The 27,095-nt window shown below is 39.0% G+C and overlaps 5 protein-coding genes across 8 annotated transcripts in view; 3 read left to right on the forward strand and 2 right to left on the reverse strand.

Annotated features, from left to right (window-relative positions):
• Positions 1-2,199: 2,199 nt before the first annotated feature.
• LOC114559439 (uncharacterized) lies at positions 2,200-4,033 on the forward strand. 2 transcript variants are annotated; one of them, XM_028584072.1, is made up of 6 exons: positions 2,200-2,277; positions 2,368-2,679; positions 2,918-3,044; positions 3,135-3,253; positions 3,346-3,392; positions 3,490-4,033. In XM_028584072.1, the coding sequence occupies exons 1-6, from the start codon at positions 2,244-2,246 to the stop codon at positions 3,502-3,504; spliced, it is 654 nt and encodes a 217-aa protein (XP_028439873.1). In that variant the 5' UTR covers positions 2,200-2,243; the 3' UTR covers positions 3,505-4,033. The 2 variants fall into 2 exon arrangements, with proteins under 2 accessions (XP_028439873.1, XP_028439872.1); XM_028584071.1 differs by having other exon boundaries at positions 3,524-4,033.
• Positions 4,034-4,716: 683 nt separating this feature from the next.
• LOC114558676 (pepsin A) lies at positions 4,717-7,416 on the reverse strand. The gene is made up of 9 exons (XM_028582804.1): positions 7,361-7,416; positions 6,967-7,108; positions 6,701-6,818; positions 6,023-6,141; positions 5,728-5,924; positions 5,515-5,631; positions 5,270-5,414; positions 4,952-5,050; positions 4,717-4,854 (listed from the first exon to the last, which is right to left on the reverse strand). Exons 1-9 carry the CDS (start codon positions 7,414-7,416, stop codon positions 4,717-4,719), a joined length of 1,131 nt encoding a protein of 376 aa, XP_028438605.1.
• A 1,898-nt stretch (positions 7,417-9,314) lies between these two features.
• On the reverse strand, positions 9,315-11,425 carry prok1 (prokineticin 1). Its single transcript, XM_028584031.1, has 3 exons — positions 11,351-11,425; positions 10,120-10,245; positions 9,315-9,741 (listed from the first exon to the last, which is right to left on the reverse strand). The coding sequence occupies exons 1-3, from the start codon at positions 11,423-11,425 to the stop codon at positions 9,622-9,624; spliced, it is 321 nt and encodes a 106-aa protein (XP_028439832.1). The 3' UTR covers positions 9,315-9,621.
• A 5,361-nt stretch (positions 11,426-16,786) lies between these two features.
• On the forward strand, positions 16,787-20,939 carry lamtor5 (late endosomal/lysosomal adaptor, MAPK and MTOR activator 5). The gene is made up of 4 exons (XM_028583400.1): positions 16,787-16,953; positions 17,044-17,105; positions 19,530-19,647; positions 20,485-20,939. The coding sequence occupies exons 1-4, from the start codon at positions 16,919-16,921 to the stop codon at positions 20,543-20,545; spliced, it is 276 nt and encodes a 91-aa protein (XP_028439201.1). The 5' UTR covers positions 16,787-16,918; the 3' UTR covers positions 20,546-20,939.
• Positions 20,940-21,917: 978 nt separating this feature from the next.
• The window catches only part of slc16a4 (solute carrier family 16 member 4), a 30,393-nt gene continuing 25,215 nt past the window's right edge, over positions 21,918-27,095 (forward strand). For 2 of the 3 annotated variants that reach the window (XM_028584146.1, XM_028584149.1), the window contains exons 1-4: positions 21,918-22,215; positions 22,550-22,626; positions 23,859-24,006; positions 24,932-25,068. The gene's annotated coding sequence lies outside the window, so the exon portion shown is untranslated. The remainder of the gene's footprint in view (positions 22,216-22,549; positions 22,627-23,858; positions 24,007-24,931; positions 25,069-27,095) is intronic. The other variant, XM_028584147.1, reaches the window with a different exon arrangement.

Here is a 27,095-nt window from a genome sequence, read left to right on the forward strand (position 1 = left end):
TGTAATTTGTGGTTTTATATTTCATTATAATATGCTAATGGTAATTCCAACGTGTCAATATTTCTGCAATAAAAAAGAAGGATGCAATGACAGGAACACAAGCAATGTAATGTAATCCAATACAAGCACACTACAAGCTACACCCTCAGAAATGAGCAGTTTAGTCAACATCCTCTGACTGTGTGAACATTATTAGATTCAGCAGGGTTATTGTATTAGGATGCGTCATACTATACTATCATGTTCCTGTTTCCACCCTCTGCATATCTTCATTATAAACGGTTAACTTTTGATTTGATTTCACTTCATTATCAGAATATTTTCTGTTTTGTTTTACATAAATACAGAAAAAAATGGATGCAGTGCAATCAATTTAATGGCTCTGTTTTACATTCAGTGTTTGACCCAGGTACACTGAGGCCTTCTAAGAACCTAAACTCTGATTTAGTAGTTTGACTATATGAGTTTGACAGACTGAGGAACAAAAGAATTCCGTGTGACTCTAAATCTGTGTGATTGGAAAAAGCTGATATTCTTCAAATAAAATGTGAGATAGGTATGATACAGCCAGAGACAACATTCTATTAGTATATGCAGTTTGTAGACTTGACTCAATCTTTTGACCAACAATCATCCGTTGCAGTCTAGCCAGTCTAGCTTTAAGCTGAACAGAGAGACAACCGTACCATGCACTGATTCCATACAGCATAACACTTTGTATTATAGATTGGCAAAATAATAATAGGATCTGTTTGTTTGCTCCAAAGGACCTCAGTCTCTTACTGTAGAAAAGAAATGCCTTGTAAGATATATTCTATATCAGGGATTCTCAACTTTTGGGTTGCAACCCTTTGTGGGTGGGTTGCGGACAGCTGGTCAATAATGGTCAATTTGATACGCATCTGATTTTGGACTCATCTTTTATTTAAAAAAACAAAATGTGGACGGACATGCATCAGAGCCATGCAGCAGTCTAGCACCATAGCCATGGTAACCATCATTTCATTAACGTTCACTTTAGTTTTTGTTGATTTTTGGAAGCAAGATGGTGATGGTTGGGTGTCCATCTCTCGCCACTCATGCAGTCAAAACAATCCTACCATTCAGCATGACTTATCTGTGTGAAAGTGGCTTCTCTACTTTGGTCCAGCTCAAGTCCAAGCAGAGAAACGGGTTGAACACTGAGCATGAACTGAGAGTAACTCTGTCTACTGTCACCCCAGACTTTGAAACTCGGATCAAGAGTGAAGCACATGCCCAACTGTCTCATTGGTTTCCATATTTATTTTATTCATCTATACATGCATTTGTCATGGTCCTCAGTTTCTTACTAATGTGCTCTGAATGCAGAGATATTCATAGAAGTTAAATATCTAATTTGTGGCCTTATTTATTTTGTGAAGTTTTGATATTTAATTTATTTTAGTCACTTTTGTCCATGCAGTTGTTGTGATCCTCAGTTTCTTATTAATGTGCTCTGAAATGCACATTGCACATGTAAATATGTGTGTTTATGTTTAAAAAAAAAAGATGACGTAGGTGTATTTTCTAAGGCTATTTTTGAAAAATAAATTTGCTTGGTTTGAATTCTACAAAAGTGGGTCGCGACTTAATGACAATGAAAAAATGTAAGTCACAGGGTGAGACTAGTTGAGAACCCCTGATCTACAGTATATGTGCTCTCCAGGATAAAGCACGTCCATGTAGGATGTGTGTTATAGGCAGTAACAGGTGGAGGATACAGGTGGATGATTCACTGGAAGACCAAACATTTCTTGTGTCTTCTTTGGATTAATAATAAATGAATTCCTTTCACACCACTCCACTAACAGTGTAGTATAATCTGTAAACTTCAAAATGAATGTATTTGGAATATCGAGTTTTATAGTCGTCTATATAAAGTGTGAAGAGTAGGGGGGAGCTCACTTAACTCTGGGGTGAAGTAGAATATGTCTGATTCACTTTATCTGCACTCTATTTGTAGTGTGCCACTAAATCAGGTGAGGATTAACCTCTCCTTGAATCATCATGTATTTAAAAAGAAGTTAGAAATGAAACATATCAAGTGTGCCACATCAATCCTCAAAGAGTCAGCACAGACAGGGAGACGTCTCTGGCTGTGACCCCCAGCTGATGAGCTGACAACTTCCTTTTTTCTTCAGCAAGGCGGGGCCTCAAATCCTATAAAAGTGTCGAAAAGTGTGGGGAAAAAGTGCTGAGCCTCAGTGAGCATTACACTGAAGATGAAGTTTTCCTTTGTCTTGTTTCTTTTATTAGGTGTGGTGGGAAAACAATATGCCAAATTTGACAATTGTCTGTTCTCCAGTGCCTGTAATAACATATTAATAAGAAATGTTTGTTTTGCAGATATTCCTCATCTAAAAGGGCAGCAGAGGATCGAGGCGTTTGAACACGTCCTGCTGAGACTGGCCTTCCCTTCCGTTTACAACAGTTACAACAAGTCTTGCTGTAAACTCTATCCAGGAGGATGCTACAAGCTGCTGGACAGTGCAGGATTTACCTGCGATTTACTGAAAGGAAGAGTGACGAAAACTGAGAGAGACGGCTGGATAGAATTTAAAATATCAAATGTGCGGTTTGTGGACGGAGGCTATTACAGATGTATTGTGCTAGGAACTCAAAACCTCATCTACAGTGATTACTATGTTGAGGTGTCTGGTAAGCAGTCTTATAATCTTCAATAATGTGATGTTATAAATGTGAGTTATGCAATAGCCTCTAGTGTGTACAATAACTATTGGGCCAAACCTGCATTATTACAGCTACATAAGATAAATGTTTACTTGCAAAATAATATTTTAGTGTATTTTTCCCCTGGTAAAGTAGGGAAACAATTGCAATGCTTAATTCTTGCAATAAACGCTGGAAGCTTATTTGATATTCTTGCATTGTTTAGAGGTTTCAGGTCACCACAGCCAGTCTCAGCCTTCACTGACGACAACCATCAAAGCCCCCAACACCTCCACAATACTCCCAGACTCCACTGGGCCTGCTCTGGCACAGGACCACAGTGACAGTCCCAGGTATTCACTCTGCAGATTACTCATTTTCTGTTTCTCGCCAGCCAAACAGTGCTGTCTGAGGATAAGATATGTATTTTGTTACCTCTCCAGAATTCCCTGGAGTTTTGGCCTGCCACTAGCTGTCATTGTGTCAATTACGGTGATGATTTTGATCACTTCAGTCATTGGAGTTGTTTGCTGCAGAGTCCAGACAAAACGTAAACTGCCAGGTAAGCAGTTTTCTTAAATTGATGATCACAAGGATCTGATTTTGTGTGGAACGGGTAAATAGAACCAATGTGATTTTCCTTATTCTTTCTAGACAAATGTGGAGAAACTCTGTGTGAGTCACTGAAACAAGACGCCCCGGTAAGTACTAAACAAGGAACATGTAACGTCTGTGATTCATCGTCACTTGTTTTTTAAGAGCAGATTGCATGTTTATGCTTCAACATACTTCCTCCAGAACACTGTCTCTTGACATAGTGAGTCTCCCGCAGGAAATGAGCGCCATAGTCTACACAACGGTGGACTTCAGAGCTCACCAGAAACCGACAGAGGTGTACGCAAACCTGAGGATGCACAAAACACAAGCGGGAGCCCCTGACTCGACCTGGAGCGCAGAACATGATGGGATGGTGGAGTACTCCACATTGGCCATCCACCAGAGAATACCTCTGAACGTTTAGTTAGTTTTTGATTTTAATGGGACAGAATATATTTGTTCCGACACTTTCTAAATGAACTTTGTTTATTTTACACATAAATGTCAGTTTGCGAGTCATGCTTAGTACCGCTCAGCCTGTGTAGAGTTTGAAAGACATTCACCAGGCAGGAATGATCTAACAAAAACATCCATTTGGTTGCATTATGGAAAATGTAGGATACAGCATTTTTGGAGCTTGACTAAAAATCATCATCATCTGCCGATTTGGTTTGAACTAATCTTTTGTCCGTTGGGAGTCCCCCAACTTTATGGAAGTGTAATATGTAATACTGAACTACCGCTTTAAATGTATATAGCATGTGTTGTTTGTGAAAATGGTAAATGACATAAAAATGAAATGATAACGCATTAAAGAAATGAACATAGCTGGTAAAATTAAGACTTGTGTTTACTTCCATGTGTTTTTTTTCTGTGTCCTTTTAACACTGTTCACAGGTTGAAACGGCAACAGAGTTGTCAGATTATGTCATCAGGTTATCCTTTGTTAAATCAACGTTTGTCCTTATCAGTTTCTTCTCGATGACAACCTGGCCCTCTGGCTATTCTTAGAGCCGCTCGATATTCTATTCTTTGCCTCTTCTTCCTTTACACTGAAAGCTGGTGGCAATCCTTTTTGTATCCTCTATAAAAGGTCAAGTTTCTCTTAAGAGCAAATGAATGAACAGACTGAACTAATTCTTATTCCTGTGACATTTCAGTGCAGCTCTGTAACACTAAACCAAGGCGACTAAGGATGGTTTTTGCTGCACTGATGTGTGATCTTTGTTGTAGTCACCACAGTCAGACTGACACAAACATAACAAATACAAAATGCTTTTAGTTGCTATAATATATTTAATGCAAAGGCAGATACAATATGTTCACATGTATTTCCACAATCTCCATTTGAACCATTTTTTTGCTTTAAATCAAACAAGCCCCTGCAGTGAACACATTTATAGATTATCCACCGGGTGTCTCAGTTGACTACGCAGACGTGGCCAGACCAATTTGCTGAGCCTGGGAATCAAAGACGGCATAGTACTCCCTGATGAAGACATCTCCCAGGATCCAGAGCTGGTCAGAGCCACCCTGGCCAAAGCCAGTGTTGCAACCGTAGGAGGTCTATGGAGAGACAACAGAAAATACATTTACTTCCCCAAATCTTCATTATAGTGTGGAAAACCTCCTGTTGCAGTGGGTGGCAGGGGTTCTGACAGACCTGAGAGACGTAGGCAGATGCGGGGATGGTGAAGGCGTTTCCGTTAAGAGTGAAGGTGACGTCAGGCATGTTCCCGATGTTCTGGCAGTTCACTGTAGCCTGTGAGAAGAACATCACACATAAAGCTGAATAGCGTGTGGCAGCAGAACGTGTATTTATTGGTATATTACATGTTTCCAGCTAAAGCAAGTAACCAAGTCCTGCTTAATTATTTTTATTTGAGAGTTTTGACGTCACAGCATTACATGTTTGTTTACTCTGGGTTCAGAAAATGGGGAATATTTCCTTCAAATGGTACGGTAGGATGGTATGACTCACATCTCCGTACTGGTCGGTTGAGGCTCCAACCCAGGAATTCATGTTGCTGATGTCACTGGTTGGGCCAACGATCAGGGAGGTACCAGTGTCAATGATGGCCTGGCAGCCACCAGAGCAGGCCACAGTCTGTCCATTGATGGTAACGCTGCGAGGAGAAGGAGCAAAAAGTGGATTAGAGTCAAGATAGGAAGCTTTGTGCAACTTATGTTTGAGGTTGGTATTTTTAATTTGTGTATTATTTGTACCTGTCCATTGAGATCTGCCAGTAGGTGGCAGAGGTCAGAGGGATCCAGGTGATTTGTCCAGTGTAGTGGCTGCTGTCAACACCACCGAAGACCACCTCACTGCCCTGTTCACTCTGGCTAAATGAGAAAAAAAGAGACAAATGTCATACTTACATTAAATGTCAAGGGAAATGACAGACTCACAACGAACAGATTTCCATCCTGTTTCTGTACCTGCTCAGGTAGACGGAGAACATGGGCTGAGACACCAGTCCTTCACTGACCATGTTGTCGAAGACAGGCACGACGTTGTCAGAGGCAATGGACTGGAAGGCCAATCCCAGGATGCCATCAGCCACCATGCTAGCCATGAAGGGAGCCTCTGTTTGGCTAATTCCAAACACCTGGTTGGCCACGGAGATGCCGCCCACCTGGACACACAAGACAGCTGTCAGTCACAGTTCAACAGACCACAAAGAAATGCCTGTTTGAAGTCTAAATAGACTATGCATTTTGTTCCTTTGGTTACCTCAACAGTGTCAACGGCCAGATGTCCAGTCATGCTGCCGGTGCCGTACTGAATGGACAGAGACTCGCTGCCCCATTTGAAGGTGCTGGACTGCTGTGGGTTGAATTTATTGTGGTTCTCTGCAGATGATTGGGATTTGTTTGCCAAGTGTTAGTTGTTAAACAAGTAATCGAATCTTCTACTAGTTAAATACAACAAACAAAAAAGACTACATTGCAAGTTATATTCCTGACATTTTACCTAAGTAGAAATGCATACATATTAGAAGCAAAATATATTTTAGTGTCAAAGACAGAAGTACTAATGTTGCAGAATTCCTGTCGTTGTAATATAATTATACTACTGATACATTGCTATGTAGGTTGCAGCTGGTGAAAGTGGAGCTACTGTACTACTACTTCAGTATACACGGTTAGGTCATTTAATCTATGACAATATATGCATTGTAGTTCATAGAATAATTGCATGTTTTGTATGTAAAATATTATTCTGCAAAGTAACAAGTAAAAATCGTTGCCTGTCAGACAAATTTAGTGGATTTAAAAGCAGAATAAAGTAGCACAGAATAAAAATACTCAATTAAAGTATTAAGCGATTAAAACACCTCAACATTGTACTCATATACAGCACTTGTGTAAATACAGTTAGCTACTTTCTTCCCCTCTCAGTAACACTTACGGCAGGCCTGGCTGGAGCAGTAGACTGAAGGGACCCACAGGTTGGACGAGCCGGTGTCAAAGATGACGCTGAAGGACTGAGGAGGGGTACCGATGGAGATCACACCATAGTAGGACAACTAGGGGGACACGAGGACAAATTAACAGATGCAGACATGAACTTGAATCAAATGTAAAATATGTTTTGATTTTTAAGTGTTTCAGCAACAGTAGTGGATGTATATTTTTACTAAATGTCTATAAATGTCGTCTCTGGTCTGGACTTACGTCAGCATCGTTGGTCATGGACTCAATACCGCTCTGGTCGAACTTGGCCATGGGTTTGTATGGATACATCATCCTGTACTTCTCCCATAGTCCCTTCTCCTGCAGAGCTTGCCTGGCAGTCTTTCCCTTAATCAAGGGAATCCTAAACACAGAAACGTGAATAAAGAATCAGAATAAAACACAAAGATGTCCACCATTTTATAGCTGGAGAAATAAGTAGGCGTTACTTTGAGCTTTGTGCAAGTTTGAAAAGTATGATAGCTCAAAGCAAGATGGCCTTTAGACTTTCCCTCAGGAATACTAGATGGAGAGATTGCCTTTCAGGCAATTCTGGTTTAAAATGTCAAAGAAATGAAGGAACAGATTCCTTTTCAACCAGCCAGGTCAGACTTACCTGTGGAGGCATTCGGAGAAAGCCACGAGGGCTGACAGGACTACGAGCCACTTCATTGTGTCACTTTACTGTTGGACTAAGAGAAGTGAAGTTCCATTTGCAGAAACCAGCCCTTAAATACAATAAATCAAGGTTGTGTCTCATAAAATGCCCTTCCACATAACTTGATATCATGTATCAGATGGAGATAAGAGATATGCGATATGAAGCCTCTTATCTTGGAGCAAATATCCCATTAAACATATGAACAATAAAAACCTTTTACATTATATTGTAAACATATTTTGTAGCAACAATTTACTGTAAAATCAAGTATCCTTTTTAAAATGCAGCTGATATTTTGTATGTTGCTTGTACAGTTTGTTAAGAGAAACTGTGCTTAATGTTGTGCAACAGCCACTCGTTTTAATGTTTCTACTATTGTACTGAAAAGAAATCAGTCATGCAAAATGGAATAGTGCTAATGTTTATCTCAGCAGTGTTGATTTATTTCCATTTACTCAAGAAGTCGTAGAAAACAGCAAAATTGTTATTTAAAGGAGACGTGTCAGAGGATTGACTTTTATTATCTAACAGAACATTTGAATATATTAGGTGCAAGATAAGCGTTTAACCGATGTTAACGTGTTGACATCAGGAGATTTTATGTCCAGAGCTGGACTGTTTAACATTGATACGGAAACTTTCCACAGGTTTCCAAAGGCGTGAGCTGAGGTTATTTGGACAGGGTCATCTGATAACAGTGATACGCAAAACAAAGACACAGTGAAATGGCGTGATGTATGAACAAAGGATAACAAAATGCAGCTAACCCAGTACACATATCCTACTGTAGTTTGACTTTGATTGGAAAGTGAATTATTGCATATTTACATCGTTGATATTACATTTAATTAAATATTTTAAATCCAAATAAAAAATTCATCATTCATAAGTGTTTCCATAACCTTGGGTTGAATCTGCTTTCACAAAATATGTTTTTGCAGTGAATTTATAAAATACCCAAAGTAACCTTTAAGCACACTGGTGGAGAAATTATTAAGATTCTTATAGTGTAAAGTAAAAGTAGTAATATCACAATATAGAAATACTCCATTACAAGTAAAAATCCTGCATTCAAAATGTGACTTAAGTGACTTAAGTAAGTATCAGCAGTAAAATCCAAAAAAGTACAGTAGCATTAAGTAAATACCCAAGTATAATCAACCCAAAATTGTACTTGAGTAAATGTACTCAGTTACATTCCACCCCAGCTCATAATAGCTCTGGTGATTTATTGTTGTGTATTTAAATCCATTAAATTCATTTGAGCCTTTTTGTTGTCTTTTATAAACACTTTAGTAATAATAATACTTCTACTATCAATACAAATACAAATGCTTCTATTACTACTATTAATAATAATATATTAATCAAATACCCTTATTATGTGCTTCTATTAAACAGAGGGTGAAGAATTCAATGTCTCACACAAAGATGCTGTAAGCAGGACAAAAGGCAGTCTGTTTCTCATGACAGCTGCTTTGTTTTCACTTAATGTAAAAAAGACATCCATACATTTGAAAATTGCATCATCTGAGATAGCAGAAAATCAATTGTTAGAGTTTGTTAAGGTCTATTGTAAGTGAAAAACGTGTAGAAAAAAACCCCAAGCTAAATCTTTTTTGAAAATGTCCTGGTGGAATTGCTCTTTGTCAGTTAATTAGATCCTCAGTTTAGTTACATATCAGGGCCATGAGTTTGCTCATGGAAGTAAAGGGTATTATGCACATTACCTTCATCATAATCAGACCATGATTAAAACCACGTGACATCAACACACATTATGTTTAATCAAGTAACATAAACTGAACACAAAAAAGGTCCACAGAGCAAGTATCCAACAACAATGTTGTTATTATAGGCTACTTTCATCGACAATAATATTTATACATTTTGCTTGATAAATTACCATAAAGTGAACATGAAAACAAAACAGCAAATGTTTCAATTGTTTCACAAATACCTTCTTTGTTTTTTTAAGTAAAAAGTGTCAGATGTCTGCTGTGGCTCTTGTTAATAGGTTACACTCTCTTGACATTTTCGTTTCTGTCCTTGATGTGTGTATTGATAGAATCCAAACTATGTATTATAGTATAAACACACACAAAGAATACAGCCAGTGAAGATTAAATATGCATTTCTGATCCACACCCTATTCATGTCTTCACTCAGGATGCTGTTTCTGCTCTGCTCTTTTTCATCTGAATGTTGGGCATCTGTTAAAAGTCCAGGTTTTTGAAGTCGTCAGTACATCTATACTTGCTTTCACCGTAACTGGTGCACACCAAGTGGGGGAGACAGGGGCAGGTGTGATGTTGCCTTTTCCCTGGGTAGGGCACCTGCAAGTGAGGAAAGGAGGGGGAGGAATAATCTGACAGTTTAAATCCTTCATCAGCTGACAAGTAGAGCTGCAAGTCTTTAAAAATCTGAATTCAGAGACGGATGTGGTGTTAGCAGAACTAATTGTTGCCATATCCAGATGATCAAAGTGATGTATGGCTCTGATTGGTCAGTTCACTCTGGAGAAGATCAATAGTCTCTGCAGTTATCAGCAGTTTTTCTAAAGCTTCAGCCAACCTGACAGCAGCTTGATATAATCTGAATTTCCACTAACACAGAAAACACATATGACTGTGTGTGTGTGTGTGTGTGTGTGTGTGTGTGTGTGTGTGTGTGTGCATTATGCCGAAGATTAGTGACATCACATTTCTCCCCACCTTGTGGCTAAACGGGTGGCATTCATCCCCTTCAACACCTCTAGGGACGCACATCCTGAGGCCCCTCAGCCAAAGACTGACAGCACAGCAAAAACCAAAACCACACTGCACGTCTTTCTCACAGGCCTGCAGGACAGAGAGAGAGAGAGACGAGGGAGGAAAAGGACAGACGGAAGATAATAAAAGTGACAGACGAGAAGAGTTCTTCTTGTTGCCAGTGACTAAGTTGTATTTATGCTCCTAGAGATTCCTTTTTATATTTGAATCTATTTCATTTTTACTTATCGTAATAGAGATGCCCTCTCATGTTCGAACAGTGAAAGCCACTTTATCCATTGCCTGTCATCTCCCTAATCCATTTACAAATGAATAGCAATCAGAGGACTGAAATAATTTCCTCTCATTTTTCCATTGGCCTTGAAGCGGAGGAGGATGTGGTCTCCTGTCAGTCATGTGTAATACATTTTTTTTAATTATCCAGAAAAGTGAACTGTATTGTTTGCATAATAGGTGTTTTGCATATAGTTTGAATATGAGAAAAGCGCACCAAAAATCAAAAGGCAAGAGATAGTATTAAAAACATACTACATACCTATATAGAGGTTTGACTGCACGTACAGCACACTTCCCAATGCATAGACAGAATTACTGCTGAAACAATTTGATTTGTCGATTAATCCATCAAAAGAAAATAATTTGCCCATTGTAATAATACCTTAATTTAATTCATTTATCAAGAAAAAATGCCAAACATTTGCTGGCTCTTGCTTTTCAAATGTGAGAATTTGCTGCTATTCTTTGTTTTATATAGTTTTAAATTCAATATTTTTGATCAGACAAGAAAAAGCAACTTGGAGACATCACCTTAGGCTTAGGAAACTTCTGATGGGCATCTGTCATTATTCTACATGTTACGGACTAAACGATTAATTGACTAATCAAAAGAAATAACTTACAGATTAAGCAATAATAAAAAATAATTGTAAGTTTCAGCCCGAGTAAGTAAGTCATTTGTGAAATCACATATTTTCATTTTCAAAAGGAAATAAGACAATCACAGAAAGAGAACATAATAGCAATGTAATGTTTACTTTAATCTCAAAAGAGTAAATGGAGTGATTAGTCATTTATTAAAAACAAAAACAGATTAAACATAATGTAATAAACTGATATAATACCAGAATAAAAATGACTCAACAGTGTGCAGCAGAGCCAGAAGCCTCTCACTCACCCCTGTGATGATGGCTCCTCTGGAGCAGCTGAGAGATACCAGGAGGAAGGACAGCAGCACCGCCCTGAAGCCCATGTCAGCAACAGGAGAACTGGACTCTATCAACACCCACAACACTGGACAACAGCTGTTAACGGTCTGTCCGGCACCTCACACTGGATCCTCGGCTTTCCAGTCAGTGTTGAAGGTTCCCAGAACTCCTCAGGGAGGGGGGTGGGGGGGCACACTCTCTCCCTCTCTTTATCCACCTCCGACCCACACCCAACCCTCCCTCCCTCGCCATTTCTGAGATCTCCCCACGCCCTCTCTCTGCCTGTCTCCTTAATAGCTTCGTCATCTTACTCATCTGGATGACGGATGATGGAGGCTCCCAGTAGTCCCCTCTACTTGTGCACTTACATATAGTGTCTGGTCATACAGCTGCTTGACAGAGTTTCCATGACTCAGTGGTTTTGTGGCCAACACAAAAAATATGCAAAACTACTCAACAAGTGATGACATTCATATGAACTAAAATGAATCTGACACCTCTTTGTGAGAAAAAGGGCACAGGTGCCATGAAATCCAGAGATATTTATCAGTGTGAAGACAAATCAACATCAAAGCCATTTAACGAGTTTACTGAAATTACCATAGGCTGACTCATGAACTGGGCTTCATGTAAGGAGGGAAAGTGATATTCCTTATTTTATTATGGGATATGTGTGCCAGGATGCCATGTATTGTGACAGCTGCTATCAACTTCAGCTGCAGTTCATTCACACTGAGAAAATAAGGCCTATAAGGTCAATAACATATCTGCTTTATCACACAAGCTACTCTAAAATCAGTGTGATACATATGATCTTACTGTTATAACAGTATTTGTTAAATGTTGACACTAACATATTTGGTCTTTTTTTGAGAGAAAGAATAATATGGTTCAGACTCCTTACTAAACCCTCTCTCTCTCTCTCTCTCTCTCTCTCTCTCTCTCTCTCTCTCTCTCTCTCTCTCTCTCTCTCTCTCGCTCTCTCCTCTCACTTTCTATGTATCATTTTGGCATATGGATTGTTTAGCGACCGCTCTTTTTCAGCAGTTGCTCCCAAACTGTGGAATGACTTACCACCACACATTAAAGGTGCGCCCACCCTCCACACTTTTAAATTTCGTTTAAAAACACATTTTTATTCCTTGGCTTTTGATTCACCGTGAGAGCTGTTGTGGTCTTCGTTGTCGCTGTCATTGTTAGTGTTATTTTATTTATTTTGTTGTTCCTTTTTGTTTTATATGTTTATCTCTGTGAAGCACTTTGGTAACCTTGTTGTTTGTTTAAATTGTGCTATATAAATAAAGTGGATTGGATTGGATTGGATTGGTTTATACTGTAATTTTATTATGCTGGTCTGTTCTATAAACGCAATTCTTTTGCACGTCTGTCCATCCTGGGAGAAGGATCCCTCCTCAGTTCCTCTTCCTGAGGTTACCATTTTCCCCTGTTAGGGTTTTTTGGGGTGAGTTTTTCTTATCTGATGCGAGGGTCAAAGAAAATAAAGTTTCTTAAAGGGGTGATAAAATGCAAAACCGATTTTACCTTGTCATAGTTGAAAAATGACTGGTTTGGTGGGTACCGGTAAATAGGACATACATAGAACCTCAAAAGCCCATTGACACCTCTTTCCTCTGCAAATCTCACAATTTGAAACTGCCTCTGAAAACGGGCAAATCTCAACGAGCCACCGAGTTGACGTCAACTCGGCGGCTCCTCCTCATTTGGCTCTAGTCTCTCTTTTTGTCACGCCCCAACATTTACATAGGCTACACAACTGACCTGAGATTAGGCAGTCTTCTGAATCTATATCGCGCAGATCTCTGCTATTCCATTAAAAAATTCACTTCTGAAACCTTTTTATGCGAGAAATCAACTATGTAAAGCTCAAATATGGGCCGTTTTACGAAAATTGATGGCTAATTGCAATGTGTGTCGGAGTTCAGCGGCCGGTGTTGCCTGGGATGCTACATCGGACTACCAAACGCCGCTGCCCTGACAGAGCTCCAGGGCCTGCAGCTCGCTGTTCTCCCTCCCCTCTTCCTGCTAAATGGCCGGTGTGTGTGACTGAGAGCGCGGTCAGCGAGCTTGTTACGCCCACAATCTCTTACCGCAGGTTCCAGTTAATCTTATAATGGATATGTGTGTTGAGTTATTTAAACAAATGATCGGGAAAATAAACACCTCTTGTCCGCGAGTCTCATTGATAGAGCCCGCGGTGAGCTGGAGTCCATCAATGAGAGCTAGCTAGCCTCCTCCTAACAAGATCTCTGAAATTCACAAAAATGCATTAAATTGAAATCTGTTAGCTAAGCTTTGTAAGACCTTTTGGTAGCTGTGATATACATGACGTGACGAAATTCAAAGTGTAATTAAAGCTGTGAGCAGCGATGGACGGGCCCTCGCGCCTCTGCGCGCGTCTGGGTTACCGGCGGACGCCGCTCCTTGCCACGGCCACGCCCTATGACGTAAAGTTTTTCTTTTAAAAACTTTTCATCTTTAACGTCTTAAGATGGCATGGACCGAGTTTGAAGTTGATCGGATGAAATCTCTAGGAGGAGTTCGTTAAAGTACGACATGTGTAAATGGCCAAAATCGCACTAATTTCGAACTTTGAAATCAAAATGGCGGACTTCCTGTTGGGTTTCGGGTATGACTCTAATGAAGTTTTTTGTACATCTTGACATGTTACATATGTGTACCAAGTTTCGTGAGTCTACGTTAAACGCACTGCAGGGGCTCAATTTTCTTAACTTTCTAGGGGGCGCTAGCGAGCCATTTTTGTGCGCCTATTCCCGGAACCCTTAAAATACGTAAATTTTCCCGCCAAATTTGGTGAGTTTTTGAATATGTTAAGCCCCTCAAAAAGCCAATTAATTTGACGGGAAAATAATAGAAAGAAAGAAAGAAAAATAATAATAATTCCTTCAGTTCAATAGGGCCTTCGCCGCTGTCGGTGCTCGGGCCCTAAATATACTATAGTTATGCCGAAAGTGTAGCTAGCTAGCCGCAATCTTTTCCCATTGTATTGAATGGGACACATAGCTAGCTAGCTGCTCCTCCTAACAAGACCCCTTGCGTTCACAAAAATGCCTTAAATTGAAATCGGACACAATTGTTAGCTAGTTTTTGTAAGACCTTGGGGTAGCTATGATATAAGTGCTGTGACGAAATTCAAACTGTAAATATATTATAGTTATGCCGGCAGCCGCCCCACTTTCTCATCAGACTGTGTGAAGCTCCTAAAGTCCAACACGTCTTACCAAATTTGCAATTAGCCGTAAATTTTTCATAAAACGGCCCATAATTGAGCTTTATATAGTTGATTTCTCGCATAAAAAAAGTCTCAGAAGTGAATTTGGTAATGAAACATTGCAGTGCCTGAAAGAGACCTACTGTCTCGTCTCCAATGTGTGTGTATGGGGTTTTGCTCAACAAATCAGCGCACAGCTCATCTAAATATTCATGAGCATATCATATTTGGAAGAAAAGCGCTTGTTAGAAATAGGGCCAAAACACAGGGATGCATAAGGGCCAATAAAATATCAACCAGGCCATTTTCAGCCCAACCAATGTTACATACCCCATTAGGAGACCTTAAGGAACAGTGTGAAATACCCTATATAATCATTCTATCACCCCTTTAAGATGTACAGATTGTGATTTGTGAAATTGGGCTACAATAAAATTGTATTTAATTATACCTCATTGTCATTGCTTATTGTTTAAAGTGTCACTTGATGGATAACGGAATATGATAAATGATTCTTATTGTGTGCTAAAATATATAAATAATAGCGTGTGTGTGTGTGTGTGTGTGTGTGTGTGTGTGTGTGTGTGTAAACTTGTACGTGTGTTTGCCAACGTGCGTGCTTGGACAGTGATGAGCAGCAGGTTGTCAGAGGAAGCGTCCTGGCTCTGATTTAAGCTGTGAGGAGAGAAATATGAGAGAGCGCAGAGGAGAGGGAGAGGAGAGGATGAGAGTGTACCCCATGGGTTAGTCAGCAGCACATTACCCTGCTTCTGCGCAGGTGATGGATTCCTCCAATGCAGCGGCCAAATAATTACATTCACCCATTTCTGCTCTGTCAGCAGGAGCACTGATGCCTCGCCGTCTTGGGACAGGCAGCAGAAATCATGGACAGAGGTAAGCCCAGTGGCCTCCAGCTAACTTTAGAAGAACACACAAAATCTATCAACAAAAGGCTGTGAGAAACAAGGTCCCTGCTTTAGACTCATAATATTAATACTATATTTTATGTTCAATAAAGTACAAGCACTGGTAAAGTTCACATCATGTTGCTCAATTGTTTATCATGCTGAAAGATGTTTGCACCAGCCTGTTATGATGAATCTGATGTTAATGTTGATTTTGTTGCTGAAGATGATTTTAATTCTCAATTATGGGTTATATGGTGAGTGTCAAACAAGGACTTATTGTTTCTCCAAATAACTTTTTAAAGCTGTTTTGGAACTAGATTATCAATAAAGATTAGTATATAATCAGGAGGAAATAACTAACTCAAGTAATCTAATTTTATATTTATGCAACTCTGAATATCCAAATCATTTTCTCACTGGGGCGGGGAGGAAGAGAGTGACATGAGGAAATATAGAGGCAGGGTTTCATTTTATAACTAATCCAGTTTAAAAAATGATTTTAGGGAATGAGGACCTAGCCACATAGAAGAAGCCAGGAGTGATATTCAGCAGCCTATATTAAGCTTATATATCAAATACTGATAGTAGAATATGAAATCTCCAGAGGACATATAAACACTACCCAGTTGGTAATTATAGCTTTAAAGAGGAACACCACCTAAATAGGAAAAGTTATATCACTTACTTCACAGAACCCTTAGAAGTGAGTCTCAAACTTGTGATGGCATCAAGTATGAAGTCTGGAGCTACTCCACAGATAATTAATGGAAGACTTTGTTGATTTTGTTTTCTTCTTTATACCTGACTGAGCTTTATTCTATTGTAGTGTTTTCAGTTCTGAAACAGAAAATGTACCCATATACTCAAAACATTCCCCTGGCTGCTCTCAGTGTCATCTATAACATCTTTCCCAATATGTTGCCTATGGAGGCTGGAGCAGATCCAGACTATGATGACATCACAAATTTGAGTTTTAGCACTCTAGGTTTGGGATTTGGGAGAGAGTTGTTTGTGTTCTCTAATATATTTGGTCTGTCTTAGACCAGACACTAACTTGCAAAACAATATACGTGTGTGTGTGTGTGTGTGTGTGTGTGTGTGTGTGTGTGTGTGTGTCTGTGTGTGTGTGTGTACATTGCATGCATATAACTACACATCGTACACATAACTAATGATACACTATATGTGCTTGCCTACAAGTATTACGCAGTCCCTTTTCTTGTTTTGTTTATCATACGCGCTTCGTTTAGTCCTCGCAGGGACCCTTAGTGCACGTGACGATCAGCTGACTTGAACCGGAAACTGAGGAAGCAGACAACCAAAACAAGTAATATTCATACACAGAATTTGACTTTTGCAGTTATTTACGATTGTTAGTAATGGAGTCGACCCTCGAACAACATCTCGATGATACGTAAGTTAATACAACACTCTGTTTGAGTTCGTATTTTGACTGTTGGGACGTTAAAGACGACTGAAAGCTCTTTGTCTGTGTTGTTGGCAGCATGAAAAATCCAGCAGTTGTCGGTGTGCTTTGCACGGATCAACAAGGACACAACCTGGGCTGTAAGAAGTTACTTTTTCTACCTGAGATTTATAGGAACATGTTGCTTAAATGTATTCACACCAACCTGTTAAGAAATATCTAAAAGACGTGTTCGTTCTGATTTCTGGAGGAAGGAGGAGAGGCTGGGGTCGAATTGAAAGTTAAGCAAAAGGTTTAATAAAACAACATGAAAACGACAGTCAAAACACAATTAAACATAAAACATGAAAACACTGCAGCTGACAGCGGACTGATATCATGCTTCTCCTTTTGGAGTCACATAAAAACAGTCCTGAGACATTCCCCGGATCATACATTTATTCCCCTACATCTGGGTGGTTTCTCAAATGAAATCTTCCCCTATTGGTCAGATGTCTCTCAAAAGAAAAGTTGTATGTTCCTGAGGCTACACCCGGTCACAGGATCTTACTGAGACGGTGTCGATTGTTTCCAAACTACAGCAATACTCGTTCTCTGTCTTAATCATGTCTGGCTCAACTGGCAATGGCTCTCAAAGTTGTTTAAACAATACGTCTTTCTAGCGCTTTTACATTTATGCTAAATCAGCAATGACCTAATCAATTCTTTAGAAGCTTGAGAAGGTGTGAGCCAGACAAATGCTGATTAGTGTGGTGTGATGCAATCTGTTGATTCAGTGCTTCCTCCAGCTACAGTGTTCATTCAACTAAAAGTACATTTTTATCAGACATCGCCAATGTTCAAGCCGACCATCAGGTAAACTGTTGTTAGCTCCCATTAAATTACCCCCAACCTATACTTCACCCCCCCAAATTTTAATTTGTATATCAATTACTCACCCCATGTTACTTTGAATTCCTGAAGAAAACTTTGTTTTTGTTGTATGCCTCGATGGTGAACGCAGTAGTTTTGATGCATTGGAGTAATAGGGCGTTATCAAGATTTTTTTTTGATTCTTCTTTCACCATGGAGGAATGGGTCAAAAATAAAGTTTTCTTAAAGAATTCAAGGTCACACGTGGAAAGTAATATACAAATTAACAATTTGGGGTGGAGTATTCCTTTACATTCAATCACCACATTATTCTCTCTCAGCACAGCACTTTATGTCCCTTTTATCATTGCTTAAGCCAAGACAGCAAAGGCTTAAATAAGTCATTATAACAGAAGACACCAAAATCATCTGACATTGAGACCTAACCCAATAATAAAGTCAAATATTCTCTACAGTCAACTAAATTAACTTGTGTCATAGAAACACCAGTGTCAACAGTCTATTTACTGGTTTCTTATTGTCAATGTTCAACTTTCTGGTATGTCCCCTATTCACACTAAGCGCCTTATGTAAGAGTAATGTAAAACAGAAGATAGAAAAATAAAGGGAAGTATTAAGAAAAACAAAATGTAAATCCCCTCCATCACCTCATTAAAGATCATTAAAATTACCCTAGATACAATTGCAAAATGCACATTTCTAAATGTGTACACAAAAAAACTTACTGCTGGTCTTTTTGTGCCAACCTGGGTCCTAATTAGTCCAAGGCCAATACTTTTCACAAAGTTAATAATTGCTTGTTACTAGGAATTACTTAAATAACATGGTCGAGCAATATGCTCAGTAACGTTGCTGCTAAAAAAAAAAATAACAAAGTGAGGTTATTTGTGAGCATCACTAACGTAAGTAAAGTAACAAAGTCACTATAGCATATGACATGCTCACTGACAACTGTAATGTGGATACTCAGCTTTTCTGAGCAGTACTGAATATCACCAAATTAATTGACTTGACTAACACTGTATCATTTTAGGACTTCTTTCCATTTGGGATTTTCTCACCTGACTAATGAAATACATTTAAGATGAGAAAAACTACACAAGACAATAAAACCAAAACTACCTGTTGTTGTCAGAGATGTATTTGGTCACATAAACCACAACGTTTAATTGCAGACCATATCCAGTCCAACTACAGCAGCTACATATATGGAAATACAACTTTGAACATTTCACATGTTACACATCCCAAACATCAGCAGGCATGCTCTTCAAGGAATATGAAGCTACAGCAGCTGGTTTAGCTTAGCTTAGCTCAAAGAAACAGAGAGAATTAGACAGACCGGCTCTGTCCAAAGATAACAAGAAGCCTCTAAAAACTCACTGGTTAACACTTTATACAGTATATTGTTTGTTTAATCTGTACAAAAAACAAAATGTGAAAACAACAAATTATGTTTTTTACGAGGATTTATGTGGCCTGCATTAATCCAACATGTAATCTAACAGTTGCATTGTACATATTTGTTTCCGTTTCTGTAATTATTGTTTATTTCATAGTAATGTTTAATATGTCTGTGTATGCACCAACAACCAAGGCAAATTCCTTGTAAGTGTTACTTACTTGGCAATAAGTCCTTTTCTTATTCTGATTCTGTACAGTAACACTGTTTTGTATCTCACAACCACCAGGCCGCGGCTCCCTGTCTGATGAACATGGCGGTGTTGTGTCAGTTTTGGCCAAACAAGCTGGCGCTCTTTCTAAAGACCCAACAGACAGTCCGACTGTGTGTCTGGAATCTGAGTCAGGGTGAGCGCTGACACAACCTTTTGTCTTTTTTGCTTGACTGACTTGGATCTCCTCCTTTTTCTCAGTGAATTTAAGGAGTCGGTCCGTAGTGGTCTTGATGAACACTTGGGGAGATCAATAAATCTAGGAAAAATTGTTAAAAGACATCCAAAAATGAAAGATTGAGCGACTGTGCTCCAAGTCTTGGCAAAGGAGTTTATTTTCATTTGCAGGACTATGCTGCCACCGTCTGGACATTACAAAACCTCTTCTGGTTCATGGGTATCAGTGACTATTACTATTATTATTACACCAATACTTATTGGATTATTATTAGTAAGAAACCATTTTAAACATTAGTCGTTATGGTAACTGTAGATGAGCCCACTGCGTTGTTGTGACTTGTAGGTTGCTCTCTAAGTATGGTAAGATTACACTATTTCTCAACAAGGTGTAAATCAATGACTTGATGACTGGGACAGATATCAAATGTCAAAACAAATATGACAGACCGTTAATCCTCATGTTATTTTATTGAGTGTTTAAAGTAAAGTTTATTTATTATATATATTTATTATATAATATTTATTCTTATTAAATAGTACATTTATATGAAAAAATGGCAATTGATTCCCATGTGACGGTACTAAATATAATTTTAGTATATAGTCATAAAATCAGTGTAGTATTGATCAGTCATACAATAACTAGTCAAACTGCATCATAAACATAATATTAGAGGTGAATGACAAACAGGTTGATTTGATTTATTAGTCAAAGGTCATTACTAATCAATTATGATTGTTCATCAGGCGAATGTCTCAGTAAATAGTTTTTCTCTGTTTGTTTGTTTTGTAGAAACATTCTGGTGAGGAGTCATGGCACCATCACAGTAGCAGTTCACAAGATAGCATCTTGAAGACAACACGACTCACTGAGGAATTTTTATTGTAAAGAAATGTACATGTCAACAGGAACATTAGTATGATCGCACAATCTGAATTAACTTTGAGAAAGATCTGGTGTTTCCACATGTCTGTTGTCCTTTCTATATTATCCCATAATTAAACATATATGGTCCTTTTCTAATACATGAACTGAGATTCCTTTCTTTTATTTATGGAGAGAGAGAGAGAGAGAAATCTGTCAGGTAATGTTTTTTTATTGATGTCCTGTACAAATTAGGCTCTGTATCATGTTATTTCTAGCCAAGGTAATGCTGTGTGTGTGTCTTTTTGTTAACATCCATATACTTCAGTTCAAGGCAGTCATGCACAGAAAAACAACCCTCAATAAACATTAACTAGACTTTGTGTTGCCCTCTTCTGTGTTAAGCTATTCATTATTTTCTCTTTTTCTCAGTGTTTTGTGGTTTCATCTTTAGCAGCTTCGTGACATTTTTCCCAGAAATGAACAAAAGGTTTAGAGTTTGCAATCATTAATTATTGCAAACTGTGCAGCCACTGAAGTCATATTTGGCTGAACAATATATTGATTTTAGGGAAGGGTCACCTACATGGTAATTTGTGAGTTGAATTGCTTGATGTGCCATAAACATATCTGATCTCATATGAGTCTGTAATCCGATTCCTGGAAGAAAATGGGTGTAAGAACCGTACCTGGGGTGACAGAGCTTTCACCATTGCAGCCCCCTCCCTCTGGAACTCCCTACTTACATACACATACACATCCGTGACTGTACTGACCTGGACACATTCAAAACACACAAAATTGCTTTCATTATGCTTGTTTTATGTGTTGGTTTTATTGCTTATCTGTTTTTAATGTGCTATGTGTGCTGGTTTTACTGTAAAGTGTAAAGTGCTATATAAATACAATTTATTATTATTATTATTATTATTAAGAGAGAGGGCTAACCAATCAACACCAAAATAAAATAAATAACTAGACATGGGCCTAGCTAACATCTGGATGTGGAGACCCTCCTCATTGGCCAAAGACAGAAGGAAATGAAGGGACTTAGTTGCGCCCTGGGATGGGGATGAGTGAGTGGGACCAGGTAGGCTAACCGTGGAGTGCCAGGTGTATGCTGGTTTTTATGCACCGGGGGAGATTTCACTCCGTGTAAAGGTATGCCAATCGGAGAAATTCCTTGCAGGACTGTTTGGTCAAAATAAACGGCTGTCCTGCGCACATGATTCCCTATCTGCGGGGTATAGTGCAGTGTGTCTCCTTTGACCAGGACCTGAGTAAAGTCTGCGGTGCGTGGCTCTGATGTTTTGACTGCAATGCTTTTTTTTTTCTCTCCGATGAGCTTCAATGCTACGTCTGCGTCACGTGGCTCTCTTCAGTGAAGGCTTTGCTTTCTGCGGCTCCTCAGCAGAGCAGCGATGTTGAGGCTGAGATGCGATATGCAACTCAGAGGGTCTGGCTCATAGAGGCAAAGTTATGGCACGGTCATCCCCGGAGAACAAGGTCCCGCAGCAATTTCTCTCTGCCAAAAAGTCCCTCACCGGTAACAAGCACGTCTTCCTGCGACGCCGGAGCGAGAAAACCCTAAATTACGCGTCCAAATAAACTAATTGAAAATTGGGGCTGGAGCGCGTCAAGGAGTGAATGACATTTCAGGTATGCACTTCTTTGCTATTTAAGTCAACATATTAATCGTTTTGAATATTTAATTGACCGAGCAAATTCATTAGCCTACAATTCAAATTAAATTGTAATTAGTTTTTTGTAATTGGGGAAATATTTTTATCACATCAAACTTTTCCGAAGTTACCCTCCCAACTGTTACTCTAAAGTTATTTTTCTTTTTAAAGCTTTTGATCCACATTATGTCAGTGCAGGTTGGGCCTCCTTTTATCAGATGACAGAGGGCATAGATGACGTCCTCTTTGACATTCACTAAAGTGTCAGTGTGCCTGAATTTCCACATCTGCTATCCCTTTTGCCTCCCCAGCAGCGTGGAGTTGAGTGACGGCCACAATGCAACAGGCCTGTGAAGTGAAGATAACAACTAGCTCACAGCTACACACGGTAAGACCACACTGTTTCTCCCCACAATAATAAAACGGTTTTGTGTATGCCTCCGCGGGCTATAAAACAAAAGCTTTCAGCTAAACACTCTGCTGCATTTATAATCTCACAATTCGTCAGGGCTGAAGCAAGGCTGTGGTTATAGTTGGAGGCCCCAGGTTGTGAATTTGGGTTTACCTTGATGGATGAAATAGTCAAGCAAACAGAAAATAAATAAATGAAATGACATAAAAGAGAAAGATATAGGACAATAATGTTTCACTAACTGAAGCTACTAAATTTTTTTAATAAGTTCACTTTATCTGTATTGTAGAGCCACCGGATTGATACAGCTAATGCAAATTGCAATTTGCATTACTGGATTGATACAGCTAATGCAAATTGCAATTTGCATTACTGGATTGATACATCTAATGCAAATTGCAATTTGCATTACTTCATGGCTCTACAATTTGGAAACAGGGTTAGCAGGGTTGGAACATGCCCCAAATCCTTATAGTTGTACTTTGTAAGTAAATGAGTATGTTTTTGGTACATTTTTATCTTTACGAAACTGTCCTGTTAGGATAAAAAAAATATATACACTTGTTCACCTCTGCTGAGAGTCTGAACAGGAACTTTCATATCCAGTCACCACTGTCCGAGTAAACGTTTACTTTCTGCAAACACGTTTCAAAAAAAAAAAATGGTATCTAAAAAACCTTTAAAGGCATGAGGACAGTAATGCTGCAGAGGTAGATGTATCATTTATGCTCAGTAACGTTGCTGCTAATAGTATTGCTCTACGATCTTGGTGTGCACTGTATATTGAAATGGATCTATTACAGTACGTCAGCAGGTGTGCTGTATTCTCAAACTACACCTTTTTTCACTTTTACACAATGTTTCTTTGCAGTGTTGTTTGACCCACTTTGTGTACAATGTGCCTGCGCAACCATATTTCTAATTTTCTTGTTTGACCTCTAACCCCCCATGAACGTCCCATTTGACACCCAGAAACTGTGTCAACCTTACAATTATCTGCTGTTTTGGCTGTGGTAATTCATCTGAAGACATGTATGTGCAGATATTTAAAGTATCAGCTCTTTTTTTAAAACTGGTGAAAAGATTATTAACTGCTAAAAAGAAGGACGATTTATTGAGCTGTCCTCCACGGTCTGTACTCGTGCATTGACAACATGTCTGTTTGCAAAAGAAATCTGTTAATAAATTAAAACTATGTGCCCTAACAGGACAATGCTGTTGGCCCTCTAAACCTGTAAAAGCAGTTGGGAAGAATTCTTAAAGCACAGCTGTGGAAAAAGTGGGGTTTCTCCTACTTCAGCGAGGGTTTGGCGAGAGCTCGGAGATCAGCAGCAGAGGGACACACTTGTCTTCAGGGTAAACTTTTGCATGGTCCATTTTGCCAAACAATAATGAAGTTGGAGATCCTTTCTTATTAAAGTTTTGGGCATGTCTGTGTGTGAAAGAGACACCAATTACTGGAGTAGCTATTACAATTTGGATCCACTTATTTGTGTATAAACCTTGTTTCCTGCAATAATCCAGATTTAAACAAAGCACAGAGGCAAAAGAGCCTGATTACTGTGATAGCTAATCTTTCCCACACAAAAAATACTTTTTGTGATGATATAATGCACACTATATTTATTTTCCTCATTACCATACATCTTAATAGCAATTAACATCTGTTAACTCAGACTACCGACTGAAGCACTATTTTGCTACAACCCAGTTCATGTGCTGCATTCTGCAATTCTTGACCAAATATGTTAACAGCTTGTGCAATCAGTCACTTGTAAATATGTCTCATAATAGGAACAAAGCATTGGGAAAAAATGGAAGTTACATAAAATTCTTGTTGATAATTACACATGTTACAGATGAATGGAAGTTAAGCACAGGTGTATGGAACACCATTTTGGTGATTTGTGGTTAATTTCCTGTGACAAACTTGGATACGTTTTTAGACAAGGTAGCAGCATGGCTCTAGGAATGGCAGTATTGCTATGCCGGTTGGTTGGTCCACCATTTTGGTCTAAATATATCAACAACGGCTCAATTGATTGCCATTCAATTTTGTACAGAAATTTGTGGTGAGTTTTGAGTAATCTGATTAAATAGTTCAACAGCTACAAGATGACTTGGCACCCAGTTATATCCACATTGTTGTTTAGATAGGCTAGTTATGTCTCTGCTTTGAGGTTTTAGAGATGTGAGCGTGCACCTGCATCAAATTTCATCTTTTTTTCTCATGTTCTTGGGTCATTTCACTTCACTTATCATTGTCCACTTCTTGTTGCAGGCGTAAAGCTAATCTGGATGCAGCCATAGTTACAAGTGCCCTTCGACCACCTGAGAATGACACTCGGACAATACGACTCTTGAGTTTATTCTTCACCTCCAGAGCCATCAGGCATTCTACCAAATCAGCATAAACAGGTAACTCAACACACACAGAAATGCTTTTATCGTATGCTGCTGAGGCTGTTGCTGCTCAGGTTAACAACTAACCATAGGAACTGAGCTATGCTGCATAAGTTGTTAGAAGAGGTTTTTAATTAATGTTGTGTTATGGTTTTGCTGTTGACGGACAAACTGACTGACCGGCCCCCGACAGACCTTTTTTAGATAGACTAATGCAATGCTGTTCAAAAAAAAGATGCCTGTTCGGAATGGGTGAATTGCTTGGCTTGGTGGTGTTGCTGCTTGCCGCATTTTCGAGAACCGGGCATACAAACAACTTTCCTCTCGACAATGCTTGTCCTTTAGTCCTGAGCAATACACCTGCCATGACGTAGTTGCGTCCCTTAGCAATGCCTAGAGTCAAAGAGTTATTTGGGTGCAAAAACTCACACTAAAATTGTATGGCCTAAATAGAGTCAAAGCCCCATGCAATGTGTATGGAAAAGCCCCAGATTTTACACACCACAATAGTGTGACTTGAGCTGAATGTTGTTACCCAGAACAGACAGGCACACTACATTTGGAGTACGTGGAGTATCACCAAGACCGGAGATGCCAACATAACTCTGTGTCTTCTCCTACAGGTGTGTCCTTAAAACCAAAGCACAGTTGATCCTCTGGCAGGTTCACAACTACATTAGCTATAGTAAAAAAAGGAGAAGACAAATCAAACATTTTGTAACTAAGTTGGCCTATTACTTTTGTTATCACACTAACTAATTACACTACATTTGTGATCTGGCAAACAACCAACAGACTCTGGCTAGGACTTGCACCTGGAATCTTCCACCCAATGGATGGCTGTGTTACTATTACACCAAAAGAGTCGTTTTTTATAGCTTTTTTTTAGAACACAAAGACAGTAATTACAAACTTACAATATACTATATTATATACAATAACTATATAAAGACATATTAAGACATTAAGACATTTCAATGCCACAGTTTAACAAAATTTATGGTCAATTTTCCAATACAAAATAAGCTCCAAATGTGAAAATATAGGCATATTAGAACTTCAGGAGGATCAGGACATTTCTTTGATCAATGATTAAGTTCTGTTCATGCAGACTGTAAATCATAACCAGCAGCAAAAGATCTGTTGTGTCCAGGTTTCTCCTGTTAATGATTTTCTGAGATGATTTTTGTGGGATAATTATGGTCCACAAAACTATTGATTGGGTGTGCAGGGGCAAAACACTTCCCCCGCTACAGTTTCAAGCAGTGATCGTGCGTTCCATCAAACACAACTGGCAGTTTTTGCAGGTGAGAAGCCTGTGAAGGATCATGTTCTTGTCTTTGCACTGGTAACTCCTGCTGGAGGTCGAGGCAGGGAGGGGGTGGGATCATCCAGTTCTCCCGATATAACAGCCAGTGGTTTTCTCTATAGTGAGCAGTAAATTGAGATTTCGGACAGTTATGAATGATCATTATTTTGCATCATGACTGACAGGTTTGGGGTCACACAACTGTAACTTTTGCATCTACGTATAAAATGCAACACATTGTATTGTGGGATTATTAGCAGAAAGATTTGTACATTTTTGCCCAACATCTTGCGAGGTGAAAAATAATTTTTGATTCGGGTATGCTCCAAAACTTAATGGGTTCTTCCTTCACCTATGCTACACCCTTCCACCAAGTTTAGGAGGTAACTATAGCCAAATCTCTTTTACAGGTGAGCTAAAATTCTAGCTTCCTGAATAAGCAACCTGTCCAAAACCAAAGTGTCTGCCTTATTAAAGCCTTGCGGCTTTCACAGCGGTTGGGATGGAAAAAAAGGTTGCAGGGCTGGTCAAAGGAGGTTCAATTACAGTGATAAAAATTTAACTATTTGAATTACTATGCAAATATGAATGTAATTAAACTCCCAGTAGTAAAACTACTAGTTTGATAACATGTAGTTCACTACTTCCCAACAGCCAATATAGAAGTGGAATTGTTTTTTGTTAGACTGGGACAAACGTTCTAGCCCTGATTTATTCAAATCGATCAAAATCA

Source organism: Perca flavescens, chromosome 7 (genome assembly GCF_004354835.1).
Source record: "Perca flavescens isolate YP-PL-M2 chromosome 7, PFLA_1.0, whole genome shotgun sequence".
Classification (NCBI taxonomy): domain Eukaryota; kingdom Metazoa; phylum Chordata; class Actinopteri; order Perciformes; family Percidae; genus Perca; species Perca flavescens.